This window comes from Vigna unguiculata, chromosome 1 (assembly GCF_004118075.2).
Source record: "Vigna unguiculata cultivar IT97K-499-35 chromosome 1, ASM411807v1, whole genome shotgun sequence".
NCBI classification, from domain to species: domain Eukaryota; kingdom Viridiplantae; phylum Streptophyta; class Magnoliopsida; order Fabales; family Fabaceae; genus Vigna; species Vigna unguiculata.
This window is the reverse complement of record NC_040279.1, coordinates 26,767,720-26,792,860: the sequence shown is the minus strand read 5'-3', so window position 1 is coordinate 26,792,860 and position 25,141 is coordinate 26,767,720. Positions and strand designations below refer to the sequence as shown.

At 28.7% G+C, this 25,141-nt stretch overlaps 2 protein-coding genes across 3 annotated transcripts; both read right to left on the bottom strand.

Moving 5' to 3' along the window:
• Positions 1–2,804: 2,804 nt before the first annotated feature.
• On the bottom strand, positions 2,805–9,796 carry LOC114186203 (alpha-L-arabinofuranosidase 1-like). Of its 2 annotated transcripts, none has more exons than XM_028074248.1 (18): positions 9,525–9,796; positions 8,724–8,925; positions 8,420–8,474; positions 7,479–7,690; positions 7,127–7,248; positions 6,879–7,032; positions 6,696–6,765; positions 6,186–6,331; positions 6,038–6,083; positions 5,810–5,862; positions 5,549–5,693; positions 5,226–5,344; positions 4,946–5,017; positions 4,757–4,860; positions 4,460–4,516; positions 3,890–4,091; positions 3,643–3,789; positions 2,805–3,188 (listed from the first exon to the last, which is right to left on the bottom strand). In XM_028074248.1, the coding sequence occupies exons 2-18, from the start codon at positions 8,901–8,903 to the stop codon at positions 3,039–3,041; spliced, it is 2,034 nt and encodes a 677-aa protein (XP_027930049.1). In that variant the 5' UTR covers positions 8,904–8,925; positions 9,525–9,796; the 3' UTR covers positions 2,805–3,038. The 2 variants fall into 2 exon arrangements, with proteins under 2 accessions (XP_027930049.1, XP_027930055.1); XM_028074254.1 differs by having other exon boundaries at positions 8,724–8,932; positions 9,525–9,754.
• A 9,341-nt stretch (positions 9,797–19,137) lies between these two features.
• On the bottom strand, positions 19,138–19,497 carry LOC114190447. The gene has a single exon (XM_028079338.1). It carries the CDS (start codon positions 19,495–19,497, stop codon positions 19,138–19,140), a length of 360 nt encoding a protein of 119 aa, XP_027935139.1.
• Positions 19,498–25,141: the final 5,644 nt, after the last annotated feature.

Below are 25,141 nucleotides of genomic sequence, written 5' to 3'. Positions count from 1 at the left end.
AAATTTTAAAAAATTAAAAAAAAAATTGTAAAAAAATGTTGGTGGGTTAAGTGGGCCAACCCACCTTCAACCCGGTTTGAACCCGTTTAACCCGTGGGTTAAATAAGCCGAATTGAGTTCAACCCACTTTCGAAAAAGTTGAATTTTTCTCAACCTAACCCGGTTCGAACCTGTGGTGAGCCGGATTGGCTCACGGGTTGAAACTCATTTTGACATCTCTAGGTGAGTGAGAAGAGTTCAAAAGTTATTGGGACACCCAGGGTTTGTGAAATAATAAAATTGGATTACTCCAGCATTTAGAATTTGTTGCAGAGTTATATTATTCTTATGGATAATGATACTTTATCTCACTTTTTTTATCCACTTTTAATTTATTATTCTCATTATCCTTAAATCATCACATCACATCACTACAAAAAATTAAAATAGATTATCTAAAAATGATGAGAGTGGTAGGTTAAAAGTGGATCAGAAAATGAGTTAAAATATTATTTTCTTATTGTTATTTTGTTGCCTGCACGTTGGGATTAATGTTCAATATGTTCATTGTTTGATCAGCCGTAGACATTATAATTCTATCACTTCTATTTTATTTTGTATGCTTTCAAACAAAGCTAATATCTTATTTTTTTTATAAGTGAGTTATGAATGTCTTTGTTTATACTAATTTGCGTTTATTCAAGAGGAGTGATTTGTACATCAGTTATAGATTTTAGTACTTTTTTAAAATAAAGAAAAAGATAATTCATCACATTAAAATTATTTTATTGTCCTTATATTTAACAATTTAATTTACTTATATTTATTATTTTCTTTTATATATATATATATATATATATATATATATTATAATAATTATACATATATATTTAATTACTATTTTAAAAAATTTTAATAATAATTATTATTATAATAACTAGTATTATATCATAATAATTATTATATATATATATATATATATATATATAATTATTATAATTTATATATATATATATAATATCTTTTGTAATTATATAAAATAAAATAAATTTAAATAAATGTGAAGATATAAATTAAATAATCTATATTATAAATTATTTTAAGTTATAATTGAGAATAATAATAATTTATTTGAAGTTATTAATATAATTTTTCCAATTTTAAATAACATTTTTAATTATTTTTAATATCATTTTTTCTATTTACATTGAAGTGCAAAATGGTAATTATACAATTTTCTCTATTTAAAATTATAATTTATTAAATTTTATCAATCACATTATACACAAATCTTGATAATTTTTCTAATGATATTCATTCAATTTATACCATATTTTCCTTAATCTAAACAATCTTATTTTTATCTATAGATCAACTCAAATCAATACAAATTCATTCTTTCAAATTCATATCTCAATCCAAACACAAGATTAAAGTGTCTATAAAACATTATAAACACAAGTCCCACCAAATTAAAGTGTCTATAACAGAGAACAAATAATAATTTTTAATTTAAACTAGTCATACTTAGATTTTTAATTTATTTGAATGTAACAGTAATAATAAAAAGACTCAAAAAAAGCCGTGGAAGGTGAAGGTGAAAGGAATAATGAGGGCAGTAGGAAAAGTGTTAGACAAAGAAAAAAGAATTTTATATTCAAAGATTTTGTACTGGAAGGAGGTTAGAGCGAGGTATATGTGATTTCCTTCTGAAATTCTCTCTTCTCTCTTCTGGTTTTTCCAAAATTCTTCTACTTTGTCTTTTCTAAATCATGCTTCTGTCATTTCAGGTTATATGCTGCAGAATAAGGGATTGCTGTTCTTTTCCTTAATTTCTATTTCTATTAGGTGCAAGTGTATCTACCTACAAGATAGAAACTCTTTTTAATACAATAAAATCTCTCGTTATATTTTGGGAGTTTCTTTCACTGTTGCAAGTACATGCAATAATCAAATGGATAATAATTATTTAACTCACTTTTTCTTTTATCTATTTTTAACTTACTACTTCAATCATTTTTTAATTATTTATTTTAAACTTTGTTTAGTAATATGATGTGATAATTTAAAGATAATTGGAGTGAGAAGGTTAAAAATGAGTCAAAATATTATTGTTCCAATCAAATTCGAAATACTCTATATTTTAAAAAGATTTGACTTTCATTAAAGATATAAAAATATAACGTACACTTTTACGGACTTTTGTTTTCTAGTTAATAATTATTTAAAGAATTAAATATATTTAAATTTTTTTAATTTTCAATAAAAACTTAAATCAGTCTCTTTTTAAAATTTTGAAATTTAAAAATATATGAATTTATTCCTTTTAATTAAATTTTTTTAAATTTATTTGAGATTTTGTACTAATTTAGTCATTCATCTTAAAAAATGTAGATTTAGTCATTTTAACTAAATTTTGTCAAATTTATTTAACATTTCAAACACATTTTTCATAAATTTTTTTAACGTTTCAAGTACATTTCTCAATTAATATTGAAGTCAAGATGTGTTAAACAAGATAAATAAATCAAATTGTATTACAAAACGTGTTTAAAACATCAAATAAATTAATAAAATTAATTAAAATAATTAAATTCATGAATTTTAAAAATTAACAAACTAAATTAGACCAAAATTTAAAAAGAAAAAAAATTAACATATTTAACACTTAACATATTTAACCCTTATTGTCTTTAGTTTTTCTTGAAATATCGAATTTGAGTTCCAGACTATACAATAAAAATAAAAATGCACGAAAGAATATTAAAAAAGAACTAAATATTGATGATCGAATAAACAATCATGAAAGAGATGCTCAGTAGAAATTTTGTTAATAAATATTCTGCTACTAAATTTCAGAAAAAATGTCTTGAAGCTTGGTGGACAAATTACTGAGCATTAATGGAATCCATGTAAATATTATTATTCACAGTGCAACATTGTTTATTTACATCAGAATGTATAATTCAAATCTTATATAGTTAGTTGCAGCTGATTCATATATTCCATTCCTTCCACTTTACTTTTTCTTCTGCATTTTGGTCAAATTTTTCATTGAATTACATAGAAGACCACGTAGAAGAACCACTCCCCTTCCTCTTCAGATCACTCGATTCTTTCAGCAAATCAAATGATGTGAATGAACGTGGAGGAACTGTCACATTCAAGTCCTTCCCAACATTCTGAAGTCCACTCTTAATTGGCACCACCTAGTTCCATAATACAACAATCAACAAAAACATAAGCTAATGTTCTCACATGGTTCCTAAATAGCCATAACAAATTTCTTGGTCTAGATTCTCTACTAGATCTCTTGATCTCTTGATGCTGCTCTCAACTGAGCATTAACAATACACTGATGTTGATATTTTAAAACATCAAAATCCATGAGTATATTTTGAATGTACAACACAAGAACAAAGAAAAATCTAGTAAAAAATCCAAATTTCAAATTTCCATCCCTGTCGTGTCTTCAAAATATACTTGATGTAAATTGATTTTGATGTTTTCAAATATATCAAAACAATTTTTAATACACCAAAAATCACTTTATTTTGAAGATACACAGTTCATGCAAGGAGTTACAATAGTAGTGTAATAAACTGAACAATATTCAGAAGGGTAAATTAAAAGATTGGAGAGAGTGAAGGTTGTTGAGGGTACCTTCTTTGGCTGTGAGAAGGAGTTTTCATCCATTACATTTCCAGAAGTAAGCACAGTCTTTGTTGATCCAGATAACTGCAATGAATTTGGTTCTAGTCCATCAATAGAGATCTTCAGGTTCACTGCGCTCGTGCCAAAGTTCACAACCTGCAAAAGTAAGTGATTCCCAGTGATGACAGTGCTAATGAAAAAATTTCCAATAAAAAATGTGATTAAGAGTGACTCATGCAAAAAAAACTTGTGTTACCTTTATTCGTATATAATTTTTGTTATCTACAGAACTTTGAAATGTTATTGCTGATGCAAGGACTGAATTGGAGGAGGAATTCGATTGAAGTGATGAACTTAGAAGTGTTGCTCCACTTGACTCTGAGAAAAATAATTGCACCCAATAGCTAGGAGTTCCATAGACCTGATAAGAGTTGAACACAATTGCATCTGGGTTCCACCTAATCACACAAATACAACTACTCAGAATATTTAGAGCAATGAAATCCTCTGAAACCACCTTTTCTTTATTTTTGTATACATTTAGGTGGAATAAATTTGTTCTTCAAGCAATTGTTTAGCTGAACAAAAAAATGTTAATGATCTGCTTCTCCACCCTTTTAGCAAAATGGTTCCGTTCGTAACAGAGTTATCAGTTTACAACCATGTCTCCTTGGAGAAATCAACAAATTTTTTTTGTCTATTTTGTGGTGGAATCTTTTCATAAACTTCTACCCAGAAAAGAACATAGTGCACAGTAACATTAGACCAAAGGGCAAACAAGATGAAAAAATAATAGAAATTTCATGGTAAAATCATTAGAAATTACCTCCTGTCATTGGCATTAACAAAAAGTGGAGCATAGCTGACCATTTCAATAACATCACTGCACCAGAAAGTAAAAAATGAAAATGGTGAATACTACTAACTAACTATCAAGTGCACTGGATCAGAAACTCAGATTTCATAATGCTACAAACCAAGAATAGGGAATGAAAAGAAAGATTTCAATGTTTTGCAGATTTGGTTTGGGAAAAAGTGTAAGATTTCAAGCTTGACTGTTGTATAAAATAACATAACATCCAAAGTTTATTATGGAAAATTATAATAAGAAGTCTCAGTAAACCTGTTCTTTTCGAGTCCAATAAGGAACCCGGCTTCAGCTAGGGCTGCAAGAAGGCTTCCAGTTCCAGCATCTTTTCCAGTCACAGCATACTCACTTACAAATGCCTGTAAAAGTGTCCAAAATAGATTGAGTACAAATGGAAATGCCGATAACTAATTAAAGAGAAGTGTTTGATAGAGATCATAAAACCTTTGGACCATTTCGTGATGTGCGGTCAAATGTGTTAGCTCTAGAAAACATGTCATTCGCATTTGTATAAACCTAAGAATAGAAACAAAGTATATGAGAGATCAATGTTTTTTTACATCAAGTTAAGAATCCTATCGCATCACTATACAGGTTATAATTCTAACTAGATTAGCATTACAACATATGCAGCATTCTTGACATTATTATTCAAAAAGAAAGGGAAATACAAAAGAGATTGTGTGAAGGGATTTGTAATGAAAGATATGTTTGAAGACATTACATGATAATCATACATATCAGCTGGATGATCTAAAGCCCGAGAAGAACCATCACAATTTGAGATAATTTGGATATCTGGATAAGCAGTTCTTATTGCATGATAGAATTTCAGGTAGTTTCCTGGCAGTCAAAGATGTAGCATAAAGGGAAAAGGCATCAGATTACTCTGTTTCAATTAGAATCTGCATATATCATATATTAATGATAAATTCAACAGCAGCATTTGCCCCTCTTGGCATACATAAATGATGCAGTGTCATTGCATGCTAACAATGAAAATGTTACTTTTGCTTAGGATAGAATGAACAAGAAAAATATGCATACCTCGATATTTCGGTTTTCCACAATCTTCATTCCCAACAGCAACATATCTAAGGTCAAATGGCTCAGGATGTCCCATAGCAGCTCTAAGGGAACCCCATTTTGAAGTGGGATCACCTCTTGCGAACTCAATTCCATCAAGGGCTTCCTACAATCAAAATTTCAAGACTTTTTTACATACTTTTGAGTCAAGTTTCTTTCAAAAAGAATGGAAAAAATAACTAATAAGAGAGGGAATGGGAGTACAAGAGTGTGATAACATACTTGCACAAGAGGTAAAACCGCAGATGTATCAACTTCATCATTATGGCTGACACCTAAACCAAATATTCAATTAGAAAACAGAGACAATTTTTTCCTTTCTCCTTGTTAGTAAGAAACTCAGTGGATGTTTGGTTTAACTATTTTGATGAAAATAGTAGGTTATTTTTGGCAGCTTATTGAGAGGACTTTTGAAAAGATGGAGATTAACAAAGATAAACATAAAATTACCATTGTTAAATACCCATATCGGTATAGCACCCAAGTCCTCTGCAAGCTGCTCAACAATAACAACAACAACAACAACATCATCATCATTTACCGATGTAGCAACAACAATAACTTGGCTTGGATACAATATATGAAAATCAGCACTTACTTGTAGAAACTCAAAATAACCAAGTCCATCATCAGTCCAGTACATCCAAACATCACCAAAGTGCCCAGGTCTTTCCTCCCATGGTCCAACAGTTGCCTTCCATCGAAATGCATTTCTTAACCATTCTCCTTCAACGAAACAGCCACCTAATGCAATGTAATGAAAAACAGCATTCCTAGATGTTACTTCTGTGCAAACTTTAGTAAAATGGAATGCGACATTGTCAAATGATGCTTACTCACACTAGAATATGCACTAAAGAAAGTAAGTAAATAAAACATCTTATTAGACTCAAAAAGGTATACCATTATAACCAAACAAATTCCGTTTCTCACTTTCCTCTTACTTTTTTAACCTTTCAATTAAGCACACCTTCATTCAAGTATACTCATTTTGGAGATGTAAAACTATAGTGCACAAAACACAGAACAAAAGTAATGTTTAAGTTGTTTCATGTGTGTAAGACAAATTCTACTTGAAATTTCTCACTCTGAACCACAGTGTGCTTACCTGGAAATCTGATAAATTTGGGTTTCAAAGCTGAAAGCATTTCAAAAAGTTCAGTTCGGAAACCATGTCCCTGCACCATAAGAAAAGGATACAAATTAATTACTTTAATATGCACACAACTCTTTCAGGGTCTAAGATATATTTAATCTGCTAAAGGTAAATGATTTAAGGATGTAACACAACCTTATATGTGTCCTGTGGCATAGCAGACACTTGGTCCAACCATATCACACCTTTGGTGTTCGTCGTTAATTGGAGTCTTGAGTTATGATCTGTTGCTTTGGCAACCAATAAAGTCTCCACCTTTGTCCAGCTTGAAAAATCAGCAGCAGTACCCCTGAAAGATCAGTATCAGTATCACTCATTATGGTAATTTATGAAATTAAAACTACAGCACATAAAGTCTCTGTAGCACAAAAATTGGTTCTCACGTGATTGTAGATGAAGCCAGGTTCCCTACACCATTTGTTCCAATCAAAGAAACTGTTAGATTAAGTGATTCGGTTGAACGAACATAAAAGATCACTTTGTATTTCTTCCCCTGCTCAATATTCTGAAAGAAGATCAAAGTAGTAAATATTTTACTTTTAGTCTCAGTCATGAAAAATACAAAAATCTCAATGAATGTATCAATATAAGGATATCATATCACAGAATTTGCAACCAAACAATTGAAATTAAATAGCAGTTTAGACTTCAAGACTACAATTTATGTTGTTCAGTCTTTTGTTGAAATATTTGCATTTATGATCAATTTGATGGAAGGGTATGAATTAGCCTCACCATGCCCCAGAAACCAGGGTTATAAACACCAACACCTTCATTTGGGCAGATGTTGTCACCTTCACTGTCACATAACACCTCCAATCGAAGTGCAACCTTGTTACGGTCAAAGCACGAGGTACGGTCAGTTTCAACGATTATTGATGATTCATTTCCAATGATTGTCCAAGGATCAATATTAGAAGGAGTGTTAGGTCCCCCAGCTTCAAATCCTAAAACAAGAATTCATAATAATTAAGCTATAGTTTAAAATAGTGACCTAACTATAACAGTACAACAAAGTAAACAGCAGAACCGTACTATGCTTGTGCATCTCAACATGTTGTTGTTTTTACAGAACGGGTTTCACTGGGGAGATACAACACCAGTGACACCTAAGCCGAACCATATAAGACATTGACACCACTCTCAACCAAAAACTTTAAGACAATGGGTTTATGCGTCTTCATCTTTATATAGCGCTCTACTCTCTCATTTCTAGCCAATAGGAAACTTAGACTCACACTTGGATTCCTAACAACCTCTCCCTCAAGTATGGGTCCCTTCATCTACATTGATACACGGGACTCGAAACCCTTGCCAGGAAGACTTTCAATACGGTCACCAAGACTAACCATTGGCTCTAATACCACTTGTTGGATTTACAGAAGGAGTTTTATTTGGGGATACAACACCAATAAGACCTGAGCCCAACTACATAGGGCATTGACATCATTCTCAACCCAAAACCTTATAGGTCTTCATCCTTATATAGCGCTCTACTTTCTCTTTTCTAACCTTTTTCTAGGTTTTTTAGTCAATCTGAGACTTAGACTCATACTTTGATTCACACTTTGATTCCTAACACATGTAACTGGCATGAAAATACCCAAAAAAAAAACTAGAGAAACCTTCTACTACTGCTATTGTCAATAAAAAAGTGTGAAGAATATGAAAATGACCTCTGTTACTGACAAGCTCAGCCCATAATCCCCCAGCTCCTGCATGATTGATCTCCTGAAGAGAAATTCAAGAATCTGGTCATTTCTGATATTTTCATGTGAGGCATCATCAAATTGAACGCAGAGTTTAAGGTACAATCCCATAATTCTAACATGAATGCATTTGATTAATTATTTCATATCACATCTTCATGCTTATCTCTTACGGTTCATGCATAGCACATGTTCTATCTAGTCAATTTAAAAAGAATATGCCAACGAGTTGAACAAATAAATAACAACCAATGAGTGCTAGAAACCAGACCTCAAAGAATATGCCAAAAAGTGTCTCTGGTATTGGTCTTCCAGTTGCATCAGAAGCATCTACTACTAGAGTTGTTCTCAGATCAGCATGTCTTCTAGTAGCAAAGCATTGGAAGACAAGGCAAAGCACTATGAACAATTGGAGCAGAGAAACATTGCACAAGGCCTTCAATGAACCCATTCTTCACAACATTCAATCTTATCTACAAACTCAGTAATGGAAACCAAACAGATACTTAGATTATAAAGGAGGAAAGGGAATAAAAAAATCAGAACAATAAATGACAGGTAGATAAAGGACAAAAAGAAAAGAAACACGTTTACTGTCACCACCGCTTGACCCTGCAACATGACAATAACAATAATGAAGTAAGGAAAAGAAATACTATTTCATTGACTGCATGGAATTGTTCCAGTCAACTTTATCCCAAAAATCCGAAATCTAGGAATTTGGTTAATTTATCACAAACAACACAAAAAGAAAACAAAAAAAGAATTTAGTAAATCACATTTGAAAAGTAAGTCCTGAACTCGAATTTCAGGTTAAGAATGCAATTATTACCATGCCTTACCTCACATACTGTTTGAATTAAAATAATGTCCAAAAATTCAAAATTAACAGTGAATTATTGCAGGTAGCTGCACCCATGCCATGTTTACTAATAACAGCAACAAATAATCCACAGATTATGAAACAGGTCTCACCCATAACACGATCAAGTTATAAGAAAAAAACAAAAAGACGATCGTTAACAAGAAAAAGGGTCACTAATTCACTGATGGGAGAGCTAAAAACACTCACGATTATGCTTGATCGAAAGAAAAGGTAAAGTGGAATGTACAAGGTGTTAAAGAAAAGGTGTGGTTGATCTGAATCTGCTAGTGTTTTACTTCTCTTTATAGAGAAAGATTGGATCAGTGAGAGTGAAGCGAAAGGGATGATGCAAATATCTTCAGTAGGTATTTTTGCCTTCGCTTCCACGGTTGAAAGAGGAACTGTGTTGTCTTCAACACAGAGACACTTGTGAGTGGTGAATCGATTTGTGTTAAGATTTTCTTCTGTTCGGTGTGCGGGACCCACCTCAGTGTGCCGTTCTAGCATCATTGCGTGGCGTAACCACATAACAGACAACCTCAATTTTTATCATCTATTTTGTTTTATTCTGTTAGTTGATACAATTTTTTTTTATTCTATCCTTTGCAGCAGAGTTTATCCACTCATAGAAACATGTCACTGTAGCAGTTTTTTCAATAAAAGTTAAACAATAAAGAATAACATAAAATCATTATTAATAGTATAGCAATAATGTCATAACTTAGGTGTACACATATATATAATTACTTGTGGATTTGGGTAATGAGTAGCTGAACAAAGTATGAAAAAACATTAGATATGATTTAGACACATATATGGTTATAGTTTGTATCTGATTTCGGGTCTTACAACAACTTTATTGATACTTTTATAGTTTTAAAGTATTTTTTACATTTATTATTCACTTTAACTAGTTTCCTACCCGCGTAATTAATTAATAGAATATATTGATTAAAATTATAATAATGATATTTTAGATTACAATGATTATATTATTTGTGGTTTAATTAAATGATGATTTTTTTATTTTATATAATTTGTTTTAAAGTTTGAACATACGAACAGTGATTTTATTGTAATTAATGTTTTCTTACTTTAATTCACTTATATACTTTGACAAAATAATTTTTAACAAATATAATTTAATATATTACTTTGATGTTATTCGTTTTAAAATTAGTTTTTTAAAATAAATTATGGTAAAGTTACATTTAGCATGTGAAATAGTAATTTTACTTTCTATTTTATTTTATTCAGAGGGGCTTTTTTTAATAATTTTGTTTTCTCAAATTCATTTATCATTAAATAGCTCGTATATTATTATTATTATATTTGAAATCGTTAGTTTTTTTACATAAATTTTAGGTTTAATTAAAATTTAAATTTTTCATAAATTTTAAATATTTTTAATTAAATTTTTATTAAAAATATTATTATATTGAGTGTTTGAAATTTTTATATATTTTAATTAAGTTTTTACCATTTAATTTGGTTGTCGTTCAGAGTAAAAAGAGTGTATCGTCTCATTATTTATGTGTTTTTATACAGAAAATAAAAACATGACTTAATTAAGTTTTAAGATTCATGCTTTGATTTATTTTTTTTATTTTAATAAAATTGTATATAACAATAAATGATTAATGAATTTTGGAATATCAATTGAGATATTAAAATTCATAATAATTTTTTGCATCAACTTATTTGGTAAGTTTTAAGTTTCTCTTAAGTTTAAGTATTTTTTATTTAGTTTCAATTTTAAAAATTATGTTTTCAAAATTTTTATATTTTCAATTAAATCTCTATATTTTCCATTAAATCTCTATCATTTGATTTTTCTCATCAACTAGGATGACATGATTGGTTTTTTTTTTTCATTGTCATTGCTTATATATTTCTGCATAGTAAATAAGAATGACTTAATGTTAGTGAAAAACCAACACGGCAAATGCACCGGTCGCACATAGCAAGTAATAAGTATTTTATCGTTCTCTCTCAAGGGACTTGTGCAACGCATGACAACTCTCGCAATTCACGACTCAATTAGACACAAAGTTCACACAAACACAATGAAAACTTTTTTTGTATTTTATGATACGGTTGGTGTGCAACAAGAAATTAACATAGTGTATTTACAATTTGTCAATATTAGACTTCAACCATTTCATTCTCATACATTCTAAATGATCCAAATTCCATATTCATGTTAAAATCAATTCACAAGAATACTCAAATCCTATTCCTAGAGCCTTTGAGCCTATGATTACTCATCAAGTTTCAGTTACTTGAATCCTCAATAAGTGAAATCATGCATTAGTTTCAAGAATCTAAGATTACTAATGAACCAAGTTCTATTCCTAGATACAAACATTCATTAGGTATTTAATTTCAAATCTAGATTCTAAAGATGTTTCCCAACACCTCAAGAATCACAAATCAAGCATGGAAACAATCCACATCAAGTATTAAGCATGGAAATCAAATACTAACATGAATTGGAAAAACATATAAATTAACAACACAATTTTACACAACAATTAAATGTTTTACATCTAATCTCAACAAATAGAAATTGCTCTCCATGGTGGAGAACCTAGGGTTTTACAAAATTTAAGAATGGGGAAGAAATTGGAACCATAAAGTAGAAACAATCTCTCTCCCAAGGTTCTTGAATACTGCTCATGGTTCAATTGCGCCTCCCATTCGTATCTCCGCCTTCAACTTCGTAGCCCTTCATCCTCTCCAACCCAAAAGGGGTAAAACATCCATGGATGAAGAAGGAGACCCAAGAAGGAGAAGGGAGAGTTTTCCAACACCCCTAATAGCCTCAAAGAGTCTCTCCCAAGCACCTAAGGTGTTTCTATTCGTGAAAAATGAGGAATTCCCTAATACTCTCGTAGAAACATGATTAAATAACCATATTCGCGTATTGGGGTCGATATTGTCGCCCAGCGAGGCCTAAAATCGACGTTTTCAGACATGTAACTCGCTGGGCGATCCATATTTTCGTCCAGCGACTCAAATACTGCAGTTCTGGTCTGTCATTTTCGCCCAGCGAGCCACCAGATCGCCCAGCGAGTGACCCTAGCGCCCAATGGTTGCTTTTTGACCTTCCAAGGGTGGTCCAAGACAGTATATACATATATGTGAGTCCTTTCTCCATGTTTGCAGTGCTGGACTTGATCTTGGTGCCCCTCAACATGATTATTTGTGTAAAAGTCAATCTTTCCAATCCAATCATGCTTGCTTGAGTTTTAGCTTGTTTTCCTCCACCAGAATTGCTTCCTATTGTTTTATTTCACACACTCATAATAGATATTAGAAGTAAAAAAGTATAAAACAACTAAATACGAAACAATGCAAAAACAACATAAACTAGAGGATTAAACAAGATAAAAGTTATGTAGGAGTTGATTTTATTCGCGAAACTTAACATCAATAAAAGGTAGAAAACAATGTTATCACTTAATTAAGTTTAATTCTCTTATAAATTTGAGTATTTTTCAATTTAACTTCTATTCAAAATTTTAGTTCTATTGATTTTTCAAAAATTTTATATTTTTCAATTAAATCTCTATCATCAATTGAGATTATGTTACCGTTTGATTATGCAATCTCAAATAGAATACAATGAACTTGGAAAATAAGAAATGTGAAGTTTTGGAATCCTAATTGCTTTTCCAAAATGCCATGGTTTCATGTCTCACATAGTTGATTTTATTTTTGTTTTAGTATTAAATTTATAAAATTAAATAATGACTTTTTTAATCAAGAATAATCATGAAGGAACTAGATATTTTGCACCAATACTTGAGTGTCTACTTTAGATAGTAAAAAAATTTGGTAAACTTGCAAACCAGGTTTGTTTTCTTGTTCTTTAAAAGCTTTTGGTTGATTCATATATATTTTTTCTTTTAGTTTCATGAAGAAAAACAATTTTTACATCCAATTGCTCAAGATGTAAATTAAATCTAGTACACATGATCGAAATCATTTTCATTGTTGTTAATCTAACAATTGGCAAGAATATCTAACTTAAGGCATTGTCTTCTTTTTTCGGTAGATCCATTTATTACCATTCTAGAACTATATTGTTCCACTTGATCATTATCAGATTTTTTGATTATATAGACTCATCTTCAACCAATAGTTTTTTTCACCTTTTGGAAGTTCAACAAGTTTCCATATCTTACTTCTATTAAGATCTTCTATTTCTTCTAACATTATCATTATCCATAGTGAAGCATCTGAATGGCTCATAAGCTCTTGAAAAATTGAATGTTATCATTCTTCATTTAGAAGAAAATATGTATCATGACTTGTCATAACATATTCTAAGTGTCAACATGGTTTAACTTTCTCATGTTGATCGTCAAAGTCCATCATTACTAACCTAATTTGGTTCTTTATGTTCCTCTTGATTATTTTCATCTCATTTGATCTTATAGACCCATTGTCAACCAATGTTTTTTCAACCTTTTAGAAGTTTGACAAGTTTTCATATCGTATTTATGATCAGAATCTTTATTTTTTTTTATCCATCCATAGAAAAGCCTCTGAACCATCCATAACTTGAAAGGTTGAAGGCTCCCCTTCTTCATTTAGAAGACAATGTGTATCATGACTTGCCACACCATATTATGAGTATCATGATGATTTAACTTTTTCTCATAGTGATTGTCAGAGTTCTTCGTTACTAACATAATTTGGGTCTTGTTTTAACTTAAAAGAATCATATAAAGGCTTATTTGTTCTTTATACAACATTGGTATCTTTTGTAAAGTTGTCATTTTTTTCTCTTTTTTTATTTTTTTATTTTTTTGGAAAAAAAAACCTACATCTCTACTAACAACAACCTTGTGAGCAGAATACATCACTAGATTTTAAATCCAACTTTGCTTTTCCTTATGAGTTATACATCACTAGGACAACCAAAATACACGTAAGGAAGGATAATAAGATAGTTTGTCTTTTAATACCTCTATTAGAGTCTTCAAACCAATAGTTGTTGATTGTGAATGGTTTATCACATAACATGTCATTTTAACTACTACTAAAAAGGATTTGGTTTCTCTGTTGTTCTCAACCAGCTCATATTTTATTTAATAGAGTTATATTCATTTTCTCTACCACACTATTCTCCTCCACTATATTTTTTTAAGAAATTAATTATTTTCATTTTTTAAAGCTCTATTCGTTCTTTTAGGTCCTTAATTATTTGTTTGTAAGTCATTCACATGCCATACATAGTGCATACAATACCATTATACATTTTTACTTAAACAATACTAGATCCAACAATCTTTAAGGCACTATCATTTTCCATGAACACATATCCACCTAAGATAGCTTTATATGTTTATGATCGATTTTTGTGTGTATGATCTTTAAGGCACTATCATTTTCCATGAACACATATTCAAGAAAGAAAGGGTCAAAAGGAAATAAATTTAATAAAAATTAAATCACAATAAATAAATACATGATACCTCTTATTTAAGTTGTGTAGGTCGTTCCTTCATGTCATAAAATTCATCAATGATAGAATTTGTATCAAACTTTAGCTATCTTTTTCTCAATGTAGGTAATAAAAAAAATAGCTAGAAATTCATTTTTCATCCTGTTTCGAAGTCTATTTTTCACAATCTTCATAGCTGAAAAAGATCTTTCAATTATAGTAGTTGAAACAATTAGAGTTAATACCAATCAAAACAAACGATCAAGCAATGGATAAGTCAAATTTTTTTTTTTTGTTTTCACCAATCATTGACAATGCTAAAAAATTGATGATAAATTTCTCATTTCAAAATGAAATAGAACATCAAGTTCATATATTCTAAGATGCAACTTTTCCTATTTTGTAAAATTAGGATAACACTTTATTGTCAATTCATAAATTTTATCCACATTGAATGATTTGTAAAGCCCTTTTGGATCTAGAGTTGCACTCAAAGTTCACAAAATCTACTTTTAAATTCCTGTAATGGGTATCAAGTGTAGCAATGAACAAATTCATACGATAATAATGTTCAATTCTAATGTTAACAACTTTTTTTCGAGCTCAACCTCGTCTAGGAATATACAAGGTAGTCATCTTAAGAGTATTTATTTCATGTTTCTCACAAAATGATATAACTTCCTTAAAAAAAAACTCTCTTAGCCCGATTTCTTCATTCTTTGAATCAAAGTTTTTGTTGTGGAAACCACATATATTGCATTCAGTATATCTTGATTCTTACATTCACAAAATTCACAAGTAATTACCAATGTATCTCTCATAAAATGAAGCAAAAAATGAATTCAAAAGAAGTGAAATTATCATAAGCACTACTAAGAAGTTTTGACTTTTGTTTTAATATATATAACTTATCTTTTCTTAAAGAAGAGGTCAGGACCACACCTGCCCCTGTAGATCCGTCCTTGTCTGTGTGAAGTCATGTATCAAGTTGCATCTGATTCCACTATTTTTTTTACCGTGTAACTATTTTCAATCATTAAAGTTTATTACCATTTTTCTAATTAGAATATGAGGCTCTTAAAACGTAACTTTCTAAAGTTCATGCTTCGAAGTTCTTTCCTCCACCTTTTCCATAAACAATATTTCTTTGCATGTCGTATCTAGCCATAATGCTTTGTTTAAGTAAAACAAGTTGTACACATTATTTTATTTTAAGAACTTTATATTAAATAGTAGTGAATATAATATATATATATATATATATATATATATATAAGTAATTAAATGAAATAGTACAAATTTTACGTATTTTATATTTTTAATTAATTTTATAATACAACACAAAAGTAAGATTTTTAGGTTAAATATGTTTTTAGTTTTTAAATTTGGATGCAAAATTAAAATTCGTTCATGTTTCAAATTTTAATACATTTTAGTTTCTAACTTACAAAATGAATGGATAAATCATTTTTTGTGTTAAATGGCACTGTAGGCTAATATTTGAGTTGAAATATGTCAAATAATATAAATAGCTCAAACTTTAACCTGTGTTTTACATGACCAAAAACAAATATTACGCAATTGGGTTAAAAGAATTACATCTATTAATTTTTAAAGTTTTGAGGGTCAAACGGTACCAAAATTTGAGATAGAGACAAATTTCAATTTTGTATCCAATTTAGGAAAAAAAATGTATTTAACCCTATTTTTTTTATATCATCAAAGTTATTTAAAAAAATTATTTTAATTAAAGAAAATATTTAAAATTTAATATAATTTTTAATAAGTTATTTAGTATATTTCTTTCAATTCTTCCTTTTCAAATAATTTTTCATAAGTTATTTATTCCATTTTACCCGTTCAAATAAATTTTAGCATATGATAAAAATAAAAATAAAGATATAATTAAAAACAAACATGTCGTCTTAATTTAGGATTAAGATAGAAAAAGAAATAATGAAGAAAAGAAACTGAATGAGAGATAATATTTTAAACCGTGTACACTTCAATTTGTTTGTCGGTGGATATTAATTGCAATAGCAGCAATTAAATGACATCAATATTTCTTTTTTCAAAATAATTATTATCGATATTGGAGATGGCTTAATCCAAGCATAATACTAACTAATCTAGTTATTGGTCGTGATTATTCGCTAAATAAAAAGAGATTGGATTGCCTATGTTTTAGAATGTTTGTATTAAGTTAACATTATCGTCTATCTCAGATTAAATTACACCCGAGACCATCACTTTATTAAATCTATGGAAAAGGTTAGAACTATAAAAATAATAAAGGATGATTTTTCAGAACATTGAAGGATATAAAGAACTTTAATAAAGTAGGTTGATTGTTCGACTTTCCCATAATTAAATTCTTCATTGAATATAAAATAATTGTTATTTTTTAAAATTAAAAATAGAGAATGTCATATTAATCAAATAAGTTTTAATTAATTTGTTTTAGAATCTGACTGATTTCACTATATTGGATTAAGATTCATATTTTAGTTATTTCAAACGTATATGATTAAACTCCTTTTGTTTTTTCTTTTTCATTAAGAAAATCAGTGTTTTAAAGTCTAAATTAACTACGCTGGCATCAACTAATTCATTTGTTTTTCGCTTGTTCCAAAAATTTTACAAATGAAAATTTACAAACACTTTCCTTGTTCTAAACGTAAATAAGTTAAATGTTTTATGATACTACAAACATTTGTATGTGAAGATTCGCTTATTCAAATTTAGTCAAACTTATATGAATTTTAATTAAAGATCAAGATTGAATTATAACAAGTGTTCTAAGAGAGTCTTGAAAGCCTAAATCAAAATCTTAAGAAGAACTGAAAAACTAATATATTTTGATTTAATTAAAGGAATGACTCGTTACTTACATAACATCTCAGAATCCACTAAAACGTGATTATCTAATATCCTCTTTTTGTTGGTCTCTGCCTCCTTTTTGTAACCTTGCAAATTACATTGATAGATTCTAGGAAGATCATCAAGCGAAAATCAAACAAATCACAATTGAATGTCAATGAAGAATACTCAACGATCATAAAGAACAACAGTAAAAAAAAAATATAGTAAGAACAAATCAAGAAGTGTAGACAAATACAAGAACAGAAAAAAATACAAACAAGAGAAACACACAAAGTACAAAAAAAAAAATACATGAGAGAAAAGTGATTGATCTCATAAAGTAAAATCCATAGTCCTGTATTGTCAGAGTAAAGATGTGTAAAAACCATTGTAATATTCTTCAAAAATTGTGAAGATGACCCTTGTAAGTTTTGATTATAGACTTTGTATTTGAAAATATTTGTCGTTGTTCATTTTAAAAGTTCTTTATCTTAAAGGAAGATTAAGAAGATATGTTTGTAGAGTTTGAACTTGTAATACATGGAAATGTTAAACTCGTGTGTAATGATTTACACTCATGTCACTTGAAGAGGTTGACACACACGATAAGATTGATACTCATAATCTAAAGAGATCTATGTACTCGTTGTGATGAGATTGGTATATTTGATAAGTGAAATATCTTAAACATAATAATTAAGAAACTATATATAGCATTGGTATTTGAGGTGGACGACCGATATAAATTTTGTGTATGCTTATTCTTTAATTCATATATTTTATATTGTTCGTACATGCGTGAAAATATAAATTAATGTCTACATACTCTATTGATAACCTATTAGAACAAATATGAAGTATCAACTCTAAAATAGAATTTAAGAAATCTCTAAAATGTGTAATAATAAATAAGAAAAATTCAATGAGAATTGAATGAATACTTTCTCTAATACTATACGTAAAAAAAAAAAAATATATATATATATATATATATATATATATAATATGTTTTATTACTTAAAAATAATTAATTATTTTATCAAAAAAATAATATCTTAAATATATTAGAGTAGAGATATAATATAATTCAATAATAAATTATTATATATAAAATATTATTTATAAATATTTTAAAGTTATATCATAATGTTTAAGAAAGGAGGGTAGTGATGATGTGTTACTTAATTTTATTTTAATATTTTTTTTATTATTATAACAGGTTAACATTGAGACAATAATTTAATAACAATATCCTTAGAATACATTTACATAATTATGTAACCCAATAAACTATCAATTAAAAGCTAATATAAAGAGAAAATTGAGACAATAACTTGACGGTATCATATATATGAATTAAGGCTTACTGCCCCAATCTTAATAACTTCCGCCTCCAATCCAGCATTTCCTTCGATATGTTTAGGAAAGGAGTCACCAAATTAACAACGATAACATAAACAGAAGAAGAAGAAAAAAAAAATACAGGCCATATGATATAAAGGTCTATTGAATTTTTGAAAGGTAGAGATCTCTTTGAATACACTTGAGTGATGCAGGATTGACATGCATGAAGAAGTAGTTGCCAGCAAAAAGATCACCGAAATGAACTTGTCCATCCTTGAACCTTTTCAACACTTTGGCATACGAAACCCTAACGGAAGAAACCAACCTGGGTCTTCTTCTCCACAGTTTTCTCAAGCTTGAGATTTTGAGTCTGAACCTTCTCCTAATGGGAACCCTTTTGAACCTGAACCTGCTCCATGGCTTCTCACTCACTCTGTCCCTTTCTTCATCGGAACCCTTTTCGTGTCTCAGCTTTTGGTAACGAAGTTTGGTGAGAGGAAGCAGTTGGAGGGAAGCCATGGTGGGTTTTTTGGGACTGAAACAATTCATTGCAGAAAGAAACAATGAAAGGAAATGATGAGAGAGTTTAAGAGGATTAGTTGGTTTTCTAATGTGAATCTGATATGACAGATGAAGGTGGAAAGATGGACTGAAAGTGGCCACACGAACCAAGGTCACACGCTAGAAAAGATGTTGTGTGCATTAAATACTGCGTGAGACAGTTGGTGAGTGTACCTATATTTTATTGTGCAATAAATTTCTCTGTTGACGTGTGCTACAAAATCTGGATTAATTATGTTTTTTTCTTTTACATTATAAAGATATAATTTGTTTTGAATTAAATTATAAAATATTTAACTTTTTAATTTTTTGAAAGTTAATATAAAAGATTTTTTTATATGTGAAATTAAAATATTTACTAAATTTTATAATGAAATAAAATATAATATGCACACGTCATAAGAGAATGTTTCTTGTTAATGTAAATTATAGTTACTAAATACTTACAGTTTAATTTAAGAATTAAATATATTTTTTTATAATAGTTTAAAAGAAATAACGTACATGTTTATTTATCTTATCTAACTCAGCTCAATGGATTATTGCATCTCAAGAAAATCGAATAGGTTGAACAAATTTACAGAAATGGAAAAAAAAAATCTGAATGTTTTACCTACATTAATCTCATCTTCGGTCCCTTTCAGTTTCCTAAAGAATTTGTTTTTTTATTTCATTTTTTTCACTCACTTCTCTTCTTTTACAATCGAAACTTTATCCAAATTATTCGTTAATTGATATTGTATTTTTTATTTTATTTTTAATATTATTGTCACTATTACATACTCACTTTTTTTATTAAATAGTTTTAATATTTTAGACTTATAATATTTATTATCGTAATACACCTAGTGTTGCTTGTTTATTCTCATTACACTAAATATATTTTTAATCTCTAAATTCAATTATAATTTATTTATATTGTTTTATAAGTTTATGTCAGATATCATTGTTACGAAGATTTTATTAAAAATAAATAAATAAACAAGAAAACATTATTAAAAAAAAGAAAATAAACAAGAAAACATGGGACTATAAAAAATTTATGATAAAATACATCACATACATAAGCAAAAAATATTAATAATAAAAAATTAAAAAATATACATAGATAGAAAAAAAGTAAACCAAAGCAACACACCAGCAGAAAATTAAAGGTCATTATTCAAATTCCTCAACATTTTAAACTCTCTCACAATCCACAAGAAACCCTTAAAACTTATTATAACTTGTTAAGAAATCCTCGCTTTGGAAGATTCAATATTAACTCTTTTTGGCCTATCCCAACTAGGTTTCCTTATAGTTTGGACGGACTCATCATCTTCCTCATAATTAACTCATATTTTCCTTATAGTTATAGTTTGAACTTTGTGGTTTCTAGATTGGTCTCTAGATAATTAATTACAGACTAATTTAGTGACCAGTTCATTTGATGCCCAAAACCTAGGTAGTTAATGTTAGCGACCAATTTAGAGACCAATTCATAATAGAAACTATTTTAGTTACTAATTTAGAAATTAATTATAATTTTTTAAAACTAGTTTGGTTACCAATAATTTTTAGTTTACAAATTAATATATAAATTTGTCACTATAGTGACTAATTATTTTGTGTCACTAAATTTGGTCATTATTTAAGGTTTTTTTGTAGTGATAGAAAATCCAAGCATAACACAATTTGGCTTAGGCTGTGACATAGCAACTATATTCAACACAAGCTCCCCCGTAGGATCAACTATAGGTTCCACCATAGGATCATCATAGGATCAACCATAGGCTCCAAAACAAACTCCATAATAGGCTACAAAATAGGTTGAACAACAACCTCCATAGGCTTTAAAACCAAATCTAGAGAGCCATTATTCCCATTTTGGGTACAAACCACCTTATGATGATAAAGTTGTGTGTTTTTTACTCTTTTCTCTCCACCAAAAATTACATTGGTATCTTGTTGTAAATGTATACAATTAGATAGATTATGACCAATCATTTTACAATTTGAACAAAAATGAGGAAATTTCTGACACTCCACATCAGTAATAAACGCAAATTCCAACCTTTCCACCAAAATTTGATTAGGCAAATAAGATAACAAATCAACATCAACCAAGACACGTGCAAAGAAACCTCAAGACTTATTCTTAAGGGTGTGTTAATACTATACGCAATTGAAAAAATCGCTTTTGACTTCCAATATTCCAAAGGAAGGTCGTGTATGCGCACCCAACATTAGATTTGAATGAGCTTTATAGAAGTCAAAACAAAATTTTTAGTCCAAGAAAAAACCACAAAGGATTTTGGGAGATAAATTTCAAAGTTCAACAACCAAAACTGTTCTCATGTCCTCAAGCGTAGAAAAAGCAAATTCATAGAACCTTTTGCCAAGGGGAATCACTTTCCAATGATCCCAAATATTTTGAGGCCACATCAAGCTTCTTACAAAGATCTAAATATATAAGAGGTTTACCACCTTTATGTTAATAAAATACGTCCATGCAAATGATTTTTGCACTCCTCTAAACCAGCAAGACAAACTTCTTCAACAATCTACACCAAGAGCATATCTCCCTTCATGCAAGGAGAGGTAATTATGATAAAGGAATATCACAAACATTATTAAGAACATAGGCAAGCATACATTTTTGTGTCCACACGTTGGAAGAATATTTAGATGAATGGGGTTTTTCTTGTTCCTGATCTTATCAGCAACCCTAAGGGATATGAAACCCCGAAGAATAAGACAAACATATCCCTTAAACCAACATCGTTCCTTCATCATTTCCAAATATTTGGTCTCCAAACTTAAAAAATAAATGGATATAGTCATTTTAACTTAGAGACGTCAATTTTTCTTTTATGTATTAAACGATGTTCCAGGATGACATTTGAGATAGGAAGTGTCAAATGATATAAACAGGTCAAATGTCATCCTCAAACATCGTTTAACATGTCAAAAAGATGACTATATGTATTCATTTTTAAAGTTTGCGACCAAATTGTATCAAAATTTTGGACAAGAACGAAATCTAATTTTACGTCCAAATTTGAAGATTAAAAACATATTTAACCCTTTCATTAAATAATGGTATCAAAATTTGAACATTTATATAGAATGTATTTAATTAAAAAAATAAAAATTCACACAAATTCTAGTATCGTGTATATGTATATATTGTATATATGCATGGTTTTCTTAAGATGATTTAATATTTTTATGGCTTAAATACACATTTGGTCCATATTTTGTTGTGCTTGTTCAATTTGGTCATCATTTCCGTTTTATGTTCAATTATGTTCTCATTTTCATCAAATTTTGGTCAATTTGGTCATTTTTACTAACAGTGTTTAAATTATTAACGTTTTTTAACAATGCGTACCACATGTCAGATCATGTTTTTTTTTAATTTTTTTTTAATTTTTTTAAATTTAAAAAATAAAATTGTCCACGTATCAAGTCATAATTGCGCCATGTGTTAATGTTAGTGTCATATGTCAATTTGTGATCGTATTATTTCTTTTTGTTAAATTCATTCCCTATATTTGTTAGTTTTGTTCAATTTAATCCATATATCCGTTATTTTTGTTCATTTTAGTCCTAAATTTGGTTAAAAAAATTCAAAAAAATTCAAAAAAAGAATTCTGAATAACCACGAAGTGACGCGTGGCAGTCACTGTTCATGGTTGTTAATGATTTAAACGGTGTTAGCAAAAAATGACTCAATGGAACAAAATTGATGAAAATTTGAACCTATTTAAACATAAAACAAAAATTATGACTTATTTGACAAAATTTAACGAAAATTGGGACCAAAAAGGTATTTTAACCTATAAATTATTTCAGGTTATTATTGAGAATATTAATAAATTATTTTAGGTTATTAATGATAATATCAATAAATTATATTTGTCTAATTTTAAATAACAATTTTAATTCATTTTAATATCATTTTTCCTATTTACATTGAAGGGTAAAATGGTAATCATACAATTTAATCTATTAAAAAAAATTATTAAATTTTACTAATTACATCGTACACACATTTTCACAAGCTTCCCGCTTATATCCACTTAAATCATGTTATCTTTCACTTAATCCAAACAACATCATCTTCAATTTTCACCTACAAATCAACTCAAATCAATGCAAATCTACTCTCCAAATCCACGCCACACTCCAAACACAACATTAGAGTGTATTCACTTGTGAAAATTGATTTGAGGGAGATGGAAAATATGAATTTGAGTGGATTATAGAATGAAGTTTTGTGTTGTTCTCTTTAAGGGATTTAGAGGTGAAAGTAAATGGATTTAGAAGTAAATTTTGTAAAAGTTTGTGAGTAATTTAATTGATTTGATAGATTAAAATTAAATTTAATGTATAAAAACAAAATTGCCAAATGCCCTTAATTTTGAAAATAATTTAAAATTATAATTAAAAAAGTTAGATTCATTTTATTAAAAAAATATTAAAATGACTAAATTATAATAACATATTTTAATAAAAAATTAAAATATTGTGTAATACCACAAAAAGATGTTCATGAATTAAATTGAATTAAGAAAACTAAAAATGAAGTGAGGACATAATTATAATCTCACTTATATCACCTTCAAATCTTCTTTTCTGATAACCGATTGAAAAATGAAGTACTCTCCCTATTCTTTCCTTTACTCCCTTTCTCAAATCCATAAAAATAAACAAGTGTATTACCTCCCTCCGAAAAATTGTTCTCTCTTCCCAGTACAGCCTTAGTGCTAAAACTAAGTGAGCTTGATATGCTTTGCTATAATCATGCATTATCAAGCTGCAGTGAATTTGTGTGAACAATTTCGAACTAATGGAGTTATTTTGTTTGATAATTTTTTATTGGATCTTGAGTTCTTCTGCTAAGAATTGGTGAGTTCTTATTTAATGTTTATGATACTTATCTGGTTCATCTCACAGCAAATATCTGGACTATTTAAAATCATAAAAGATCTTAAACAAATCCTATATTAAAATAGTGATTATATATATATATTATAAACAAGATTTCTTTTATATATATATATATATTTTATTATTATATAACTTTTTAAATTAAATAATTATTTATAGTAAAATTATAAAAATTACTTATATTTATTATTATTATAATAATAATAATATTTATATTATTTTGTGCTCAATCCAATGCATAATACTAGATTCGTTGACTCTGACTCTGACTAAGTCTGATTATTTCAATTCTGAGTCCCTAAAAGAAAGGAGATTCGATTGCCATGTTTGCTCCTTTGATTTTTTCTCATTTTTTTTTCACTTATTTCTCTTTTTTACTGTTGAACTTTGTCTAAATTTTTTATTAATTAATATTTTTATTTTTTACTTTATTATTAATATTATTGTCGCTCATATTTACTAACTTGATGTTGCTTACCGCTTCTCATTTAGTTAATGATGTACAATTTTGAACATTCAGTTATATAAAATATACTCGATTAAATAATAAAGTTCTAACAAATTCTAATCTCGTGTACAAGAAATTATGTGAGAATATATACATGTTTTTCTTAAGATGGTTCAATATTTTTTAATAATGGGTTTTATTTTAATTATCTTAAAGAAC

Coding starts and splice junctions, on each gene's coding strand:
- LOC114190447 (XM_028079338.1), bottom strand. CDS start 19,497: ATGGCTTCCCTCCAACTGCTTCCTCTCACCAAACTTCGTTACCAAAAG.
- LOC114186203 (XM_028074248.1), bottom strand. CDS start 8,903: ATGGGTTCATTGAAGGCCTTGTGCAATGTTTCTCTGCTCCAATTGTTC. Junction 5,018..5,225: donor CTGATATGTATGATTATCAT/GTAATGTCTTCA, acceptor TTCTATTCTTAG/GTTTATACAAATGCGAATGA. Junction 3,189..3,642: donor CCTTCTCACAGCCAAAGAAG/GTACCCTCAACA, acceptor TTATGGAACTAG/GTGGTGCCAATTAAGAGTGG.